At 37.1% G+C, this 18110-nt stretch overlaps 1 protein-coding gene across 1 annotated transcript; it reads left to right on the top strand.

Moving 5' to 3' along the window:
- Positions 1 to 1186: 1186 nt before the first annotated feature.
- Positions 1187 to 14917, top strand: ZNF800 (zinc finger protein 800). The gene is made up of 5 exons (XM_026714067.2): positions 1187 to 1604; positions 5564 to 5668; positions 8387 to 8482; positions 9817 to 9960; positions 10520 to 14917. The coding sequence occupies exons 2-5, from the start codon at positions 5611 to 5613 to the stop codon at positions 12283 to 12285; spliced, it is 2064 nt and encodes a 687-aa protein (XP_026569852.1). The 5' UTR covers positions 1187 to 1604; positions 5564 to 5610; the 3' UTR covers positions 12286 to 14917.
- Positions 14918 to 18110: the final 3193 nt, after the last annotated feature.

Below are 18110 nucleotides of genomic sequence, written 5' to 3'. Positions count from 1 at the left end.
AAGCATGCAGCAAAGAATGCGACGGGGAGTCTGGGACGCCGGCACAAACCACGTTTTTTGGACCTCCCGCCGTCCAATGCTCAAATCCGGCAAGTGCCACTCAAGCTCCCCCCCGTACCCCCCCCCGGGGGGGCTGCAAAGCACTCCGGGCCTGCGAATGCGGCGGGATGACAGCTGCCACTCCCCTCCCACACCCCCTTTTCCAGGAAAACGGAGCGTAGGAACTTTCCCAAACTCCCGCAATTGCATTTTTTATAAACCCGGGTTGCGGGTCAAGCGTTACCCCCCCACTCCCCCAAACACACACACACGCATCGCCCTTCGAGCCACAAGCGGGAAGCCTCAAGGCATTCGCCTTAAATGAGTGGAGAACGAGTGTGTGTGTGGTGTATGTGTGTTTGTGTTTCCCTCCCTTCACGCCCTCGCAGCACTTTCTCAACTGGAGCTTGGGAGGCACAGCAAAAGCACGCGGGGCTGAATCCTCTAAACCAGTGCTCCCCAACCTTGTCAACTTTAAGCCTGGCGGACTTCAACTCCCAGAATTCCCCAGCCAGCAAAGCTGGCTGGGGAATTCTGGGAGTTGAAGTCCGCCAGGCTTAAAGTTGACAAGGTTGGAGAACCCTGCGTCTAAACTCTTAAGATGTTCGTTCGAAGAGACCGCCCAAGGTAAGGTCTGCGGATAGCTTGGATGGGGCAACTAAGCGCCCGGCCCCGGCTACCTCACGAGCCACGCAGGCCACGCTCCTGTGGGCTGAGCCGCGGCGCGCTCTGCCTCAAACTCTAGTCACGCGGCGGCCTCGCCGCTCCTCAGAAAAAAAAGCCCCGCCACCCTCAGAACTAGCAGGGCGCGGCACCCCCAGCAGACTGCCCCTTCGCGCGCGTCGCTCCCTTCCTATTGGCTGAAGCGCACGTGGAAGAGGCAAGTGGTGTGCGCGCGCACTCCCTCTCCCCCGCCCTTTTTTTTTTCTTTCTGTTTATTTTTGCCTCCTTTTTTTTGCCCCTTTTGCCCCCTCTTTCTCTCCTCGCGCAGGAATAACACCTGTTGGAGATTGGCTCTGCGTGCGTGCCCTGCGTGCGTGAGTTACTGGAGCTGGGCGGTGCCCCCCGCTTCCCGGACCCCGGGAAAGGGGTGTGCGCGTGTGTTGGTGTGTGAGGGCGAGCCTGGAGAAGCCGGGTGCGGCGCATGCGTGCTTGCGCCGCCCCAGGCCTGCCCGCAGCCGCAGTCACTTCCTGCCCTTGCGCCCATCCGGCTCCGGGGTCGCCGTCGCGCGGCCGCTTGGGCGGAACGGCCGACGGCAACTTTCTGCCGGGACGCTCTGAGGGAGCGCTTCCCTTCTCCCTCCTCCCCGCCGGCGGAGGCAGGGTCGGCGCGGGCTGCCCGTGAGAGAACTCGGCCGGCGCCCGCTGTCACCTGCCGCTGCCTTGGAGAGCCTCGGGCACACTCGGCGCCGTCCTTCGCCTCTCCTTCCGCGCGCACTGCCCGTCCCGTCCGAGAGGGAGAAAGAGCCGCCGAGCGGACAGCGCTTGATGGGCTGATCGCCGCCTTTCTCTTCTTCCTCCTCCTCCGGCTGGGCTGGCGGCTGCCCGTCTTTCCCGGAGCCTCGGTAGGTGTGTGGCGGGTTGCTGGAACTTCTTCAGCCAGCCCTTCTCCCCCAGCCACGCCGGCTCGACTCCCGCGAAAGGCTCTGGAGCGGAGGTTTTGCGCGCCTCTTGTATGGTCTCTTGTATGGGCGGGGGGCGAGGAAGAGCGAGCTACTGCTTCGGTCAAAAAGGAGACCGGCTGGTGAGGTGACAGGTGGCCCGAAAGGAGAAGCCCAAGGTCTGCCCTGGCCCTGAGGAGAGGCGTTGAGGAAAGGCGCGCCCGGTCTGGGAGAAGCGCCTGTGTTTATGCGCAGGAGGGGAAGAGAGGTGTGTGTGTGTGTGTGAGAGAGAGAGAGAGAGAGAGAGTGGGTGTGTGTGTGTGAGAGAGAGTGTGTGTGTGAGAGAGGTGTGTGTGTGAGAGGTGTGTGTGTGAGAGGTGTGTGTGTGAGAGTGTGTGTGTGAGAGAGTGTGTGTGTGTGAGAGAGAGGTGTGTGTGTGTGAGAGGTGTGTGTGTGAGAGGTGTGCGTGAGAGAGTGTGTGTGAGAGAGGTGTGTGTGTGTGAGAGAGATGTGTGTGTGTGAGAGAGGTGTGTGTGTGAGAGAGGTGTGTGTGTGTGAGAGGTGTGTGTGTGAGAGAGGTGTGTGTGTGTGAGAGAGGTGTGTGTGTGTGTGAGAGAGGTGTGTGTGTGAGGTGTGTGTGAGAGAGAGGTGTGTGTGAGAGAGAGGTGTGTGTGTGAGAGAGACAGAGGTGTGTGTGTGAGAGAGGTGTGTGTGTGAGAGAGTGTGTGTGTGAGAGAGAGGTGTGTGTGAGAGAGAGGTGTGTGTGTGTGAGAGGTGTGTGTGAGAGAGAGAGGTGTGTGTGTGAGAGAGGTGTGTGTGTGAGAGAGAGTGTGTGAGAGAGAGGTGTGTGAGAGAGAGGTGTGTGTGTGAGAGGTGTGTGTGTGTGTGAGGTGTGTGTGTGTGTGAGGTGTGTGTGTGTGAGAGAGGTGTGTGTGTGAGAGAGGTGTGTGTGTGAGAGAGAGAGGTGTGTGTGAGAGAGGTGTGTGTGTGAGAGAGTTGTGTGTGTGTGAGAGGTGTGTGTGTGTGTGAGAGAGAGTGTGTGAGAGAGAGAGAGAGAGAGAGATTTAAGTCGCAATGGTGGAGGTGGGCTTGGTCTTGGATCCGATGATGGTTTTTCCCCCTGAAAGGGCTAAAGGGGTCGGTTGGGTTGTGCACATTTCCCCGTATTTTCCTTTAAAACCTTTTCTTAGGTGGACACTCTGTCCTTGCAGAGTTGGATTAGATTCTGGATCTCTTTGTCGGTCCATAGGTTAAAGTGAGGTGTGTGTGTGTGTGAGGAATAATGGATTATATGCCATCTAGTTGTTGTCAATTTTTTAGTGATTCCCATTGATAGATTTTCTGAATGGTGATTAGTCCCTAAACTAGTCTCTCAGATCATCTTTTGGTACACCCATCACGGCTGGTTGCCCTCTTCTTTTCTTCCTTTTACCTTTCCCACCATTAGAGCCTTTTGAGGGGCTAAAGATATTCTGCACGTGGTCAGTTATACTCTGCTGAAACAAAAACCAGTAGGACCTGTCATTCTGCAGGGGGAGGTTGTTAGATAATTGTATAAAGAAAATGAAAATAGGTACACTATTGGCTAAGGGACTTTTTTAATGATATCAATATAGATAATACAGAGAATGTGTATTACAGGTAAATGATATGGTTTGAAAGTTGTTTGTAATAATTGCACTTATAAAAAATATACATTTCTATAGCCACCCATCTCAATATTCTGATTATTAGAGTTTTCTGTTGTCAGTGTTTAAGCAAGCAAGTTTCAAACCCTTTAATTTTATGATTTATTTAATAAAACAGATTTTTTAAAGACAACAAATAGTCTTAAATTGTACAATTTACAGTATTGCTACAACTAATATGATATTGTTGAATAATATGTAGATAAAGTATTGATTGTATTTATTGTTTACAATAAAGTATTGCGTTGAAAAACCTCTTTTCTACATACAATAGTTAAGGTGGAATTCATTTCTGAACTTTTGCTTCTATCAAAGTTGAATTGAAAAGCACAGGAGTGATGGAGAAGTATTTAAACATGATAACATAGGAAACAACTTTATGTAAATTGTAGATCTCACAAGCCAGGAACACTAAATCCTAATTTATTTCTTTTCCCAGTTATATAAAGAGAGGATTGTGCAGTTGAGCTTGCTTTTAATACAAACACTTTTAATCAAATTCATTTTAAATAATGCCTTTAAAACATAAACTAATGTTTTATGTGAATCAGGCTAATATATTTTGTAGATAGCCATGACTCATAAGGTTTTAGAAGTTATCAGTTACATTCAGAAGTCAGTTGAATTCCTACATGGTTTGTTTCTACCAGCTGACATTCACAGGTTTTCCAAAGCCACAATATGCCCAGCTTGCCTGTCCAAACTGGACAGATAGAAACCATCTGTCACTGAAGTAACTCAGTCCTACAAAAACAGATATAAAGATATGGCAAGCATAGGAAATTTAGAATGAGTGTATTCAGAATGAATTTCTGAAAATGCTTACTTATTGAACAGAAAGCGCACAATCTTAGTATGTAGAGTATTATATAAACTGGCTTAGTTAATTTGAAGGAATTCTCATTTGGAAGTGCAGTTTTTAGTTATTTTACTATATATCAATCCAATATTGAGTGCTGGGATTAATGTAGTTTAGCTTTGTAGTACAAGGTATACATATGTAAATTCGTAAGTGTGGTGATACAAAGGAAATGAATGATACAGTATTGCTACAACTAATATGATATTGTTGAATAATATGTAGATAAAGTATTGATTGTATTTATTGTTTACAATAAAGTATCATGTTAAAAAACCTCTTTTCTACATACAATAGTTAAGGTGGAATTCATTTCTGAACTTTTAATCCGCGTCAGTTTTAATTGAAAATACATATGCTAGCAATGCAGATCAAGGTGATAAACTTTTTTGTAGAGATAATCTATTTAAACATGCATTATACATGAAATGATGGATGAGATTGAAGCAAAAATGATATAGCCAGAACAGATGATACTACCATTCCTTTTCTTCCTATTACAGCTTACAGTATCTCACTTCATATAGCATTATTGGACAATATCAAAAACCTGAATTGAATAATAGCAAAAGCTTTTATTAACTTTTAATTAGCATTTTAATTAGCTTAATTAATTAATTTTATTTTAAATTAATTAGCTTGAGGGTCATGAAAGTAGACCAAGGGCCACACATAATTTGGACTGCATGTTGCCTATGCCTGTTACCTTTGGAATTCATTTACAAGATATCATGTTTGTAATGAATATATAATCTTGAATTCTTCTCGTGATTTAAAATTCTATATTCTACTGATTCATCTGATCTATGTCTTTCTTGGGTGGCAATTATGGTAGCTGCAAGCAGCCACAGCACTGTCTGGGCCTTTAGGAAATGTAAAGGCTGTTTTAGGACTGTATATTTTCTAATCTGTTTTTTTCTGTGGTTCTTGTGGTTCTCTTGCCATTTGAATGCAGTCATTGGCTCCATCAGTAAGCTAAATAGATTTGAAACTGACAGGCAGATCTGAGATAAAGGGGAGGGGGCTATAGACAGGGCATAAATTAGACTCATTTAATTTGAATCAGGATTGACAAGTTGTGTTACAAAATTTGCTTCAGAAGCAAATTGATGCAACAAATAATAGTTTCAAACTTTTATGTGAGCTTGGAAGCCATTGTAACAGTTATATAAGATATACCTCTTTAAGGGTGTCTTTTTGATGTACTAAAATACATTGTGTGTGTGTGTGTGTGTGTGTGTGTGCTTCTGCATGCACACAGAGTTTAAATTTATTTTTGCATGTATGAAAGTGTGTTCCCTGTCCACAACTGATTTTTCAGACTATTGGTTTGACTGTTGGATTGTAAAACAATTAATATTGGCTTATTTTATCAGAAACAAGCTACTGAATGTAGAAGGAAAGGAAGTCATTGATGTAGAAAATGCCTCTTAGAGACAAGTACTGTCAGACTGACCATCACCATGGATGCTGTGAACCGGGTAATAGTATTGTCTTTAATCCTAAAACTTCCACTTTTGCAATTTCTGTATTCTTCACATATTAAGTTTTATTTTCTGTGAAATACTTGGGCAAAATATATATTAATGTTACTGAATGAAATTATTTGTATATAGCGTGTTTATGTGTCTGGACTGGACAATAAGCAAAATGTGCTTTTATTTTATTTATTTATTTGTACCATGCCTTTATTATTTTAACAAATAACTCAAGGTGGAAAACATATCCAGTACACCTTCCTCCTACATTTTTCTCACAACAACAACTCTGTGAGATGAGTTGGACTGAGAGAGGCTGAATGGTCCATAGTCACCCAGCTTGCTTCCATGGCTAAAATGGGATTAGAACTCACAGTCTCCTGCTTTCTAGCTTGGTGCCTTAACTACTAGACCAAACTTGAGTAGAATTCCAAAACATATGGAACCGTTTTTGTAAATGAATAGCTTGATGTATAAGTATGTAACAGTATTTGTGTTCTAAAATATAATAAAACACAAATATGATTTTCAGTCTAAAATAATGGTATACTTTTATAATTTAATTCGACACTGAGTATTTAGCATATACTGTTTTAGAAACAATTTTTCAATTTTTTGTTGAAGCTAAAGAGGAAGTGTTTATGTATGTTCTATGACCAAATACATATACACTTAATATTAGGGTATATGCTCCATTCAGTTGGAGAATCTGTGGAATAATTTTTATAAATTTAGCTATTGCCTATCTATTCATGCTTACTGAAGAAATTGTTTTCATTGTTTTCAGCAAGCTTTTTCCCCAAGTAAATATATATATACCTGAGGGAAAAGTTCTTGATTTTGGTCAGTTTTATGGCTGAATAGGCAGTGCAAGACTTTATATTATTTTTTTAAAAGATGTTTTGAAACATTTGAGGGACTCTTTGTACACATTTTCCCAGGTCCACATAATTTCTCTCTGCAGTTGTCGCATGATGTGATTGAATGTGTCTTGGAAGGGAGAGGTGATATGAGGGACTACAGTAATTGCAGAAGGTTATCCGGAAGGAGATAGCATATTCCAAAGAAGGGGGCTAGACAAGGGACAACATACATGGTTTGAAGCTGGATTGTGGAAAGAGAGAGATTTAAGTTAGCCTTTCCTGGATGATATAGATTTAGTCTGGCAAGATTCTGTCTATATGATGTAAGAAAAAATAACTGGACTTTGGCTGGTTTGTGCTACATTGTTCTTGGGCTAGCTTGATGCACCACCCTAGGAAAGATGCAGCAGCTTTAAGGAAATGCAGGGATGTATTACATCCGTGTCTTTACATATGAAGTATTGTAATGCATTCTGAAGTATTGTGACAATCATATTTGACAAATTGCATAACCCTATCGCTGAGCAGATATAAACACAGTATACCAAAAGTCAGACCCCGTATTCAAATTCCAATGTGCTTTTTATTAATTTTCTTTTCAGAGAAAATATTACTTAGGAACATTCAAAGGTCAGTAAGGAAGAGTCTAGAAAAAAATGGCAACAAATTCAAACATTTACATTATAATCAATAATAAAATATAATAAACATTAAATATTATAATTTAAATATACACCTTGTATATTGTTCCAAGTATTAAATAATTCATCTAAATTTTATTGTATATTCTAAGGCAATATTCTAGCCATTATATATTAATATCTGATGTATTACCAATATCAAGACCATAACCATATGGTTTTAAATCAGATAATGTTTGTCCCCATCTAAACCTAGCCTTAATTGCCTTACTTGGCTGGCCCAGGGGCAAAATATATAATTGGATATCATCAGCATAAGGATGATACCAAACCCCAAACTGCATATGACCTCACCCAGTGGTTTCATTGAGATATTGAAAAGGAGGGGAGAGAATAAAACCTACAGCCTATAAAGGAGGAGCAGGGAGTGATCAGTCCTCTCAACCAACACTGACTGGAACTACCCACAGAGAAAGGAACCATCATAAAATGGTGCCCTCAACTGGCAGGGCCAGCTTAGAAGGATATTGTGGTCAAGAGGCACTGAGAGACCAAAGAGTAAAAGAATCGGTACATCAGCTAAATAATGTTTTGTTTAACTCTTCTACACAGGGTTCAGATTAGGAGTTCTAAGAGGCATTTTATACTGCAGAAATATTTTACATAATATAGGTGTAATTTAAAACTAGAGGAATGAATTTGTTTATAGTAAATCAATATGTCAATTATGGTAGAAGAATTGATCGTTTTGCTACAGTGTATGATTAACCAAAATAGATTTTTTTTAACCTGGCTAAAACTTTCAAACATACTCCATAGTTGAGATAAATGGTTTTCTGCAAAATAGTCTAAATTATTGTTGCTGTTGTTGTTGCATTAATATGAATAAAAAATGACAGAGCTAATTAAATGTTTCCTTTGATAAATTGTGTGCCTTAGAAGTTCAATATGCATCTATTTGTATACATGTGTCTTTTTTGAAATTTCTGTGTTACATATGAAAAAATATTTGTGTTATATGTTAACAAAATAGATTAATATTTAATTTAAAAAATGTACAGTTGATTTTCCTTAAAAACAAAGGCATGAAGCACAAACAAAAACTGAAATTGGAGATGAGAAATTAGTCATTACTGGTGGTTTTTCAGACTGCAGTGTATGCCACCATTCATGTAGTGACTCAATTAATTAACATTTCCATTTTCAATACTTTATAGTGCGTGTGCTGGAACCTGGAGATCCACCTTTATTACAACAGCCTTTTCATACATCAAAATCTGGAATCCAGCAAATTATTGAATGTTTTCGATCAGGTATGCTTCTTTTCTTATTCTTTAAAAAAAATATTTTTGGGATATTTTCATGATTACTTCAGTTTACCATGTACAACCTTAGTTGGCCTGAGGAGATACTTGATGTCTGAATAGCATATCTAGAACTTTAAACTAAAAAAAGTAGGCAGTATCAGGACAGAAAAATTAATTTAGCTTAATTTAACTTTTAATGTTCATTAAGTTAGTGAATTCCCATTTAATTTTTTCATAACAACCGCATTACCCAGAGCCCTTTCTGAGGGAGATGGGTAGTTAAGAAATATGAAATATAAATTAACTAATTAATTTTCTAACGATCTTTTTGAGATACTAGAGGCCATAGGAATGAGTTTGAAGATTACAAGTTCTGTTGTAATGGTAATAATAAAAGTAAAAACTTTGAATTCCATTATAGGTAAATAAATTTGAATACACATATCTTATTAAATAACTTGATACAAAAGATCCTGTTTTATTTTTAAAACAGAATTTCTAGGGGTACATTCTGCTAGAAGTTTAGTCATCCATACACAGTTCAGACTTACTACAGAGAAACAGACAAACAAGTTGGATAATCTAATTGTAAGGCTTTCATATTGCTATTTAAGAGTGTAGTTTTTATTATTGATAACAGTAATATTTTTCAAAAAAATTGTTTTCCTTTAAATAATTCTAGATTAACATTACCAGTACTTGTGGTTTTTTGAATGACATAAAGTTTTTAACTATATATAAAATAGTAAAACTAGCAAAACAATCAGTGGTAGACCTCACTGTGTTAAAAAATAGTCATGTATTACACACATTTCATGATGCATTACAATATATCACTTTGTACTCTACCCACACTCACAGCTGTGGGTGAGGCAGCCATAGGCAGAAGGAAGGAAGCATGGAAGGGAAGGGAAGGGAAGGAAGGAAGGAAGGAGAGAAAGAAAAGAAAGAAAGAAAAAAAGGAACAAAGGAAGGGAGAAAGAAATTGTATATGACTGTCAGAATATTTGTATAGCCTAAACTGGAGAATGAAGAAGAAAAACTGCATTCTTGAAACTCATAAATAGGAGCGTGCACCTGCCAGTTAAATTATACCTAGTAAGCTTGTAGCATGCAAATCAGATATTTTCTAAGCACATTATTGAAGCATCTAACTATTTTCAGGTAAAGTGGTATTTTTGCGTGGATGAAATATTACCACACAATTTATTTGAATCCAATTGTTTTTGATGGCTAAATAAAGCAATTATTTTTATCATTTGGCTAACACCAGTTAAAATCCAGGTGAAGAATATCCTGAATATGCTGTCTTGGTAATTTTTTTTAAATAATTTATTTAGGAACTAAACAACTCAAGCATATTTTGCTAAAAGATGTGGATACCATTTTTGAATGCAAATTCTGCCGCAGTCTCTTCAGAGGGCTACCAAATTTAATAACTCATAAAAAATACTATTGTCCACCAAGTCTTCGGATGGATGACAGTAAGTTTCTGTTCTCTAAATTTTCTTGCTAGGATTTTAAAGTTATATTCGTATAATGCTTTTAAGGACAGTGATTGTTAACATGTAGCTTTTTTTCTATAAAGCATGCATACATACTCTTACAAATATAATTTGTTGTATCTGTATTATATCCGTACTATACATGATTAATAGAAGATGCCTCTTACTTACAGGAGTTTCTAAAGAGTATGGAAAGGGGCAAAGGTAATGTTAAAAATATGAACAAATAAATTGACAGGTACTTAATTTTATCTTTTTTTTAAAAAACCTGTGGTTGCACACTATTATATAAGCATTCTGTGAGATACTATATGCGACGGAATTTTGAGTTGCTCATTTCTGTTTCCTTTCTGAACAAAGTTTTTCCAGAACAGAAAAGGCTGAACGTTAGTTGATTTGAATGTCTATGGAAGAGCATTTATGGTGCTGTCTTCCCTTTTTATAATGTTGTCTTAATGTACTTTACTGTTATATTATTTTTACTTTTTAGTGATAGATGTAATATTGTCTAATTTAAACACTCTGTTTTATATTTTAGACTCTCCTGATATAAATGATAAACAGAGTCAAGCCATAACTGATCTCCTAGAAGCTATGTATCCAAGAGTGAACAAGCAAGATTATATAATACGTTTGGAACCTATAGAAACAAACCAGAATGCTGTGTTTCAGTATGTTTCTAAGGCAGATAGCTCAGTGGAGAACACTGATACAAACACTGTTCCTGACCAAGCTTCTGTAGAAACACCAGAACATGCAGCAGAACCTCCTCCTAAACCAGCGTCAGATGCTTCAGAAACAAAAGCCGAAGAGACTCCTCCGTTAGTTGTTGACAAGATAAGGCCAACTCCAGAAGAACCTACCCCAGGCTCAAAACCTGAATTAGAATGTGATAATAATTCTGATTCTGGTCATCAATTAATTTGTTGCCTGTGTAAAAAAGAATTTCATTCCAGACGCAGTGTACGCCGTCATATTAGGAAAGTCCACAAAAAAAAGATGGAAGAACTAAAGAAATTTATTCAAATTAAAAAACGGCCAAATCAGACATCTGGAAGGGGTCGCAATAAGAATGTTTTGGTAACTTTGGGTAAAAGTTGTCCTTTGTGCATTAAATCATTTGCTACAAAAGCCAATGTAAGAAGGCATTTTGATGAAGTTCACAGAGGACTGAGAAGGGACTCTATAACTCCTGATATAGCTACAAAACCTGGACAGCCTTTATCCTTGGATAAAACCTCTGCAAAAACTGTTAAAACACAAAAACAAAAGCCTTCAAAAGCTGAGTACAATTTAACTACTTGCAAATGCCTCTTGTGTAAGAGGAAATATAGTTCCCAGGTAATGCTTAAAAGGCATATGCAAATTGTTCACAAGATAACACTTTCCATTAAGAATCCTAAAAGAGAGAGAAAGCCCAATGCAGAAGTGAAAGTAAAAATCGAACCAACAGAATCCGCAGAATCTATGCCTTCCATCTGCAGTTCTTTGCAGAATGAAGTAAAGGGAATAAATAATTCAAATGAAAGAAAAAATACATCATCCACTGAAAGAAAGAATGCAGTATCCGGTGAAAAAAAGAAAACACCCGCTGAACGAAAAGGCGTGTCATCTACTGGAAAAAAGAATGTAACTCCAGCTAAAAAAAATAAAGTTAAGCAGAGCTGTCAGAAATCAAAGTCAAACAATCAGTCTCATGCAAGTGGTCTCAAAAAGCCCAGGAAGCCAAGGTTGTCAGTTGGCTTTGATTTTAAAAAGCTTTACTGTAAACTCTGTAAACGCCAGTTTACTTCTAAACAAAACTTAACAAAGCACATTGAGTTGCACACAGATGGAAATAATATTTATGTTAAGTTCTATAGGTGTCCTCTCTGCACTTACGAAACACGCCGAAAGCGTGATGTGATAAGACATATAACTGTAGTACATAAAAAGTCTTCACGCTACCTTGGTAAGATAACTGCAAGTTTAGAAATCCGAGCAATAAAAAAACCTATTGACTGCATTCTAAAAAAGGTGGAAAAAAGAGGCCCTCAGAGGGATGAAGGTAAACAGAATGGTTCAAAACAAGACATTACCTCTAACTCTCCAAATAAAAAATATGAAGGAACTGATGTTGGCATTGAAGTGAAAGTCACAAAAAACTTTTCTCTGCACAGATGCAATAAATGTGGAAAAGCATTTGCCAAAAAGAGTTTCTTAGAGCATCACAAGAAAACTCATAAAGCAAATGTGACACATTCACCTGATGAAGACAACAAAACCAAAGGCAGAAGTACAAGATCTAAAGCTCTTGTCTGTTGAAGGATACTAGTGCCTTCTTAAAATACATGCCTAAATTTTCCATGGGTACTTAGGGCACAATCACATTTTTAATAGATCTAATGCTTCAGAAGGTAAAAGACATTCATTAAAAAAAAGAGTTTAAAAGTGTTTTTTTCATGACAGTGAACCTAAAGCAGTTTAAGTTAATACAAGCATGGTTCTTCAAAGTTTAATATTATATATTAGTATTTGCATAATATTTAGTTAATAGTTTTACAGTTCCAAATGATTTTTAAAATTAGTTTTGCACTTCCTTGATACTGACTGGGCTCAGCAAGCATATATGAACTGAAGATCTATGGATGTGATGTTGCCTAAGTATGTTGCTTTAATACGTTAGAAAATATTTTTGGCATAGAACTTGGAAAGTATATTTGTATTTTAAATTAATGGTGTATAACTCTTAAACTCAAGAGTTAATACTTTTGTATTTAAACCATAATTCCTTTTGTATTAGGAGAAGATCATCACTCAAAAAAAATCTTATTTTATTTGAGGAATGTTTTTGGTACTTGGTTATTTGTTTCTGGAATTTTAACTTTTTTTACAGAATTAAATTGGACTGGATAGGGGTACAGATAGCCTGCTTTATTTTATGTAATGAAAATATGTTAACAGTTCCAAATTACCTTGCTTTAATTGAAAAATCTTGGAAAACCAGCCGTTAAGGAAGAACAGTGTTTTTAAATTCCTGTGACAGATAGAAGTTGTTTCATTTTAAGAGATAAGTGAGTGTATTTCAGTAAACAGATGGAAAGGCTCCTTTCATTTAAGGTAATTTCATAAAAATTACCTTCAAAAATTACCTTCAAAAATTACCTTCAAATTACTTGTGGATTCCGGTATTAATATTAAAAATTATGTAAGACAAGCTTCCAGATATTTGAAAACTTTTCCAGTTGGTTGAAAGGTTGGTTGGTTAGTTGTTGTTTTTGTTTTTTATAAAATAAAAAATGGGTCTCTAAACCAGTGATAATCTGGACTATTGACCCTATACCTTCCTTTTCCCTTTCCCCCATATTTAGAGGGGGACCCCTCAGCCAGTGAGGGAAGAGATATAAAGAGAACACAGAATTTTTTAGTAAAGGAGTCCCTATCTTGTACATAAAAGTTTCTACTGGATGAAATAATTATGGGTATTAATTGAATGATTCAATTTTTACCCAAATAAGCAACCAGTTTATCAGAGAAAGTTAGTCTGATTTCTATGTGGTAAGCTTATATGCTGCTTACTAATAATAAAAAAAACCTTTAAAATTGATTACAGGTTATATATGTATTTCTCCTTAGCTCAAATAATGTGATAATATTTGAAATTAGAACCACTAAAATGTAGAATAGTGCTATGAGAATAAACTATTTTCAGACTAAATATATTGATATATCTTAATGTAACATCTTGTCCAACATTTTCAACAAAATTAAACTTCATTAAAAATAACACCTTGAATTGAAAAATTTTCGTTGATGCAGTTTTCTTGATGCAGTTCTGGAGTGTTAGTAATGAAATGAACATTTTAAAAGGAAAGTTTGCAAACATTTTTAAATGAAATTACCACCTAGAACATGTGCTTCATAGGTGTGTCCTATGTGGTCCTTACTTAATTCTGATTTTACGGAAAATATTTTATGTTCGTTGTGATATACTACTAAGCAAATGCTTTGTGATGTACTTAAAATATTTTTATATATATAAATGAATGTATATGGACAGTTTTCTTAGTATAATTTGAATGAATTGTAATCTAGCATTTGCTTTAAATTCAATTCATGGTTCAGTAATTTTGGGAAGTGTTAAATTTGAATTGTACTGTCAAAATCTATAGTGATTTTGAATGATTAGTATATTCAACAGCTTTCATATGGAGGTTTACAAGCTACCCACATTCCCCTATTTTAATTTTTTCTTTAAAAAATAAAATTACACACAAGCACTTTAATAGTCAGAATTTAAATTTCTTTTAGTGATTTCTTCTAAAGACATTACACTAATATTCCTGTGAAGATAGTAGTTGGGGTTTTTTTTTTGGGGGGGGGTAGTATATTCATATTCAAATATTTGTTTTGTAGTATGTTAATTATTGCCTAAGAAAAATACTGCAAGGAATTTTTTGTTTTGCCCACAAAATGATGAATGACCATTTTAGGTAGCACTTGACTTTTTTTGTAAAGTTTATAAGATGCTTGCTCATTATTGTCTATTTTATAATCAGTTCTATAGCAAAACAGTAGCACACCTTCCATTATGAATTTTTGGCAGGTTTGTACGCCTTTTTAAAAAATTTAGAAAATGTTTAGTGATTTGTGTCAAATTGCCAGATACTGAATATCTGAAGAAATGCCATTTCTAAAATACTGGTTGACTCCCTTCCTAAGGGAATGCCTTGTGTCCATATAAACCTTTTGTACAAAATAATCTAAAAATGTTGATCATAAATAAAAAATATTCTTTTATGAATAGATACATGTTTGGCCTTTTAGTGCTCTGCACTAAAAAACTGTGAATGGAAAATGGACTGTAACTGTTTCTGGAAATGTTCTATGTTGAATGTACATGCTTGGATAAATGTACTTTATTTGAATAAACTGGAAATTATTTCAGCTAAATATACTTAGGCCCTCTGTATCAAATGTATAGTTGAGAATAATGTGGTTGGTAAAGACTACCTGTTGTTTACATACCTTACTGTGGAAAACCTGTAAGAACAGTTGGCTACATTAGCAATTATGCAGCTCAGGGTGGGGGATTTATTTTCTTCTTTTCTTCTAGGGCAGTGGTGGCAAATCTTGGCATGTCAAAAATTCAAAAAATGCCTAACTTGACTTTGCTAGCATGTCATATAACCCCTCTCACCTGCCCACCCTGAACAAAAGAGAAACAATTCATAATAAAAAGTAATACATTAAATTATTTAAATTTATCGTTAAATAAATGAATAATTAGATAATTGTACATATTTTTGGAAATGCATATCTGAGGCAACTCCAGGTTGCCCAAGGCTTGGAAACTTTAGAGAATGCTCTTACATGGCCTTGCAGCTTCCAAAAAGAACAGGAAAGCATTTCTTATTCTCAGGTACTTGTTGCAATCTCTGGAGGTTGTGCAATAACAGAGGCCTCTTGCTCAACTTTCAGAGCATCTGGACTCTGAAAGGTCACAAAAAATGAAATGGTGAGTCACCTGTGACACATGTGTCATGAGTTATAGAGTCAAATGAGAGCTTGAATAGAAATCAACTGCAACATTATTTTCAATGTATCAGAAATGCAACATTTACTACAAGCAGCAGTGGGAAAGTTGATGATTCATGACCAAAAAAGGTCTAGTTACTTAGCCACTAATCTGGCAACAATCAGTTTTTGAGCTGACATAATAAAATTGTGCCACATAGGATTCAATTATTAGGAACATGACTTGGATCATATATGATTTACAAATTGTTTAAAACATTGAAAACAAGAAACAAAGAATACATATGACAGGATGACAAAACCAGGTGGGAATAAATAGCAACAGGAATAACAGAAGTAGCCTATACTGCATTCTAACCGCTGTTCTAACCATGGCTCATATGGAATGAAAACCATGTAACTTCCTATGCTTTAGTCAAGGCAAAGGCCTGGGTAAACATCCCAGACTTCAGGGCTCTTCAAAGTATCAGAAAGTTGGGGGCCATTCAAGTCTTACTTCATTCCACAGGGTAAGTTCTGTGAAGGAGACGATGCACTTCTGGGGTACTGATAGATGGCATTGCTTAAGTAAAGCAACCTGGTATACTCCAGCCTACCAGGTCATATTGGCTGAGAGGTACATAATGAAACAAAATGTTAAGTTATATTTATGTAGTTAGTTACCAAGCACATCTGAATTATATTAAAGTAACCAAAATATCTTTACAACCCCCAAAGCATGTCAAAACTTTTGAGCACCCCTAATGTTTGGAAATTGAAAGTTGAAAAATTTGACATGCCCTAACAGACACTCAAGTAACCGGGTTGTATGCCTTATATGGCTTCACAGGTGACAATATTTTGATTTACACCCAAAGCAAATTGGCAACTATTGCAGTTCAGAAAGCCAGTTTTTACTTGTACATAGTGAGGCTTGCCCATTACTGCTTATTCTGGACCAGTTGAAGCTTCTGGGTGGTCTTCAAGAATGGTCCCATATAGTAATGGTGACTGTACTACTAAGTAACTCTACTGAATGTCATTATCTAAATAGACTGCTCAGTACCTACAAAATCAGATGCATCTAAATTCATCTAATATTGAAGTAGATTATTAGATTATTGCTTGGTGCTTTAATTGAGCCTATCTTTAAATATTAAATGTAACCACTAGATAGAACTTTCCAATCTGATTTTCCTGGGCACCTTTTCTTTATATTGGCATCTCACATGCAATCTTTCACAGTGATTTTAAAAAGAAAAAACTCACAAATTGTGAGACCAAATCATATTCTCGTTTGATATAAGATATTCATCACAAAATACAGTTACACCCTGTTACTAGCATAAGGATATGAATGTAATGGGTTTCGGTTGTGCTTGACTGCACTAGATGTGTACATATTAAACAGAGAAATGAAAGTTATAATAAAAATCTATAAAGTCTTAGTTTTTATTGACCTGCTGAGTTTCTTCAGTGCATAATTAAGTTCCAGTTTTGCAGATCACAACTTAAGGCTGTTAAGGACAATTTACACCAATCGATGGAAAGGCATGGAGTCATTTATATTCTAATTCAGCGGTACGGTCTTATACCTTCAGGAAATTTCAGGGTTTTCAATATTGTCTAAATATTGAACTACTGTAGAAGTCAAAGCTGGAAATTCTGATTTCTTGGATTCTGCTTTTCCAAGACCACTAAAGGAGACAGAATTCAGTCTCATTTCTGATAACAGATCAGAAAATAATCCATGGACAACTGCAGTTTTAAAAAAAAGCAACAACCCTTGCTAATTGTTCTTTAAGAACATGTCCTCATGATGTTGCCTTTGCCTCATGGCCAGCGCATAGCTGGGGGTTCTTGTACTTTTCTCATTCAGTGTGAAAATAGAATAGATTTTCCATCTTCTCCAAACATGAGATTACCTTCTTTCAAAACTTGACTCCTTCCCCAGCCCTGCTGCATCCCACCGTAGAAATGGGAATTGGTGAATACTTTTGCATCCAGGAAGAAATCCTCCAATCACAGGCCTTATCACTGAGGTAAATTAGAAAATGGCCGTTGGAGCAAAGTTTTCCTCGCAGTTGGGAGAAATAACATGTTAAAGTGACTGTCTGATATGAGCTCTTTATTTTGAGGAAGATGTGTCCAGTTTTATTTTTTTAAAAATCATTGATCTCGTTTCAAGCACCAAAATGCTGTTTATAAGCTGTAAGTTATTGTATTTCAGTTACTGACCAGCAAAACTGCTTTGAAAGGCAGTCACACTTAACCACCAAATATCAATAGAATTCAGTGATTTTTTGACTCTGTTACCCTATAGTATTAAAGAACAGAAACTGTTTAGAAGAAAAAAAAAGTATAACATCATATAGCAATACAACTAACATTATATGCTTAAGAATTTTGTGCATAAAATTAATATAATAAGGCAATGGCTTTCAACCTTTCCTTCACCATGGACCCCTTTTAAATACTTTAGCCACGGACCATGGCCACAGACCACCAAGACCTAACTCAAGATTGAAATAATAAAATTTCTTTAAGCCTTCATGGAGCCCATGTGATGACATAGTGCAGGGGTGTCCAACCTTTCACCTTCCCTGGGCCACATTAGAAGATGAAAATTTGGT

This window comes from Pseudonaja textilis, chromosome 5 (genome assembly GCF_049901715.1).
Source record: "Pseudonaja textilis isolate UNSWEBS1 chromosome 5, rPseTex1.2, whole genome shotgun sequence".
Taxonomy (NCBI): domain Eukaryota; kingdom Metazoa; phylum Chordata; class Lepidosauria; order Squamata; family Elapidae; genus Pseudonaja; species Pseudonaja textilis.
The sequence above is the reverse complement of the archived record's forward strand: the minus strand, read 5'-3'. Positions and strand labels throughout refer to the sequence as shown.

Coding starts and splice junctions, on each gene's coding strand:
- ZNF800 (XM_026714067.2), top strand. CDS start 5,611: ATGCCTCTTAGAGACAAGTACTGTCAGACTGACCATCACCATGGATGC. Junction 5,669..8,386: donor CCATGGATGCTGTGAACCGG/GTAATAGTATTG, acceptor AATACTTTATAG/TGCGTGTGCTGGAACCTGGA. Junction 9,961..10,519: donor AAGTCTTCGGATGGATGACA/GTAAGTTTCTGT, acceptor TTTATATTTTAG/ACTCTCCTGATATAAATGAT.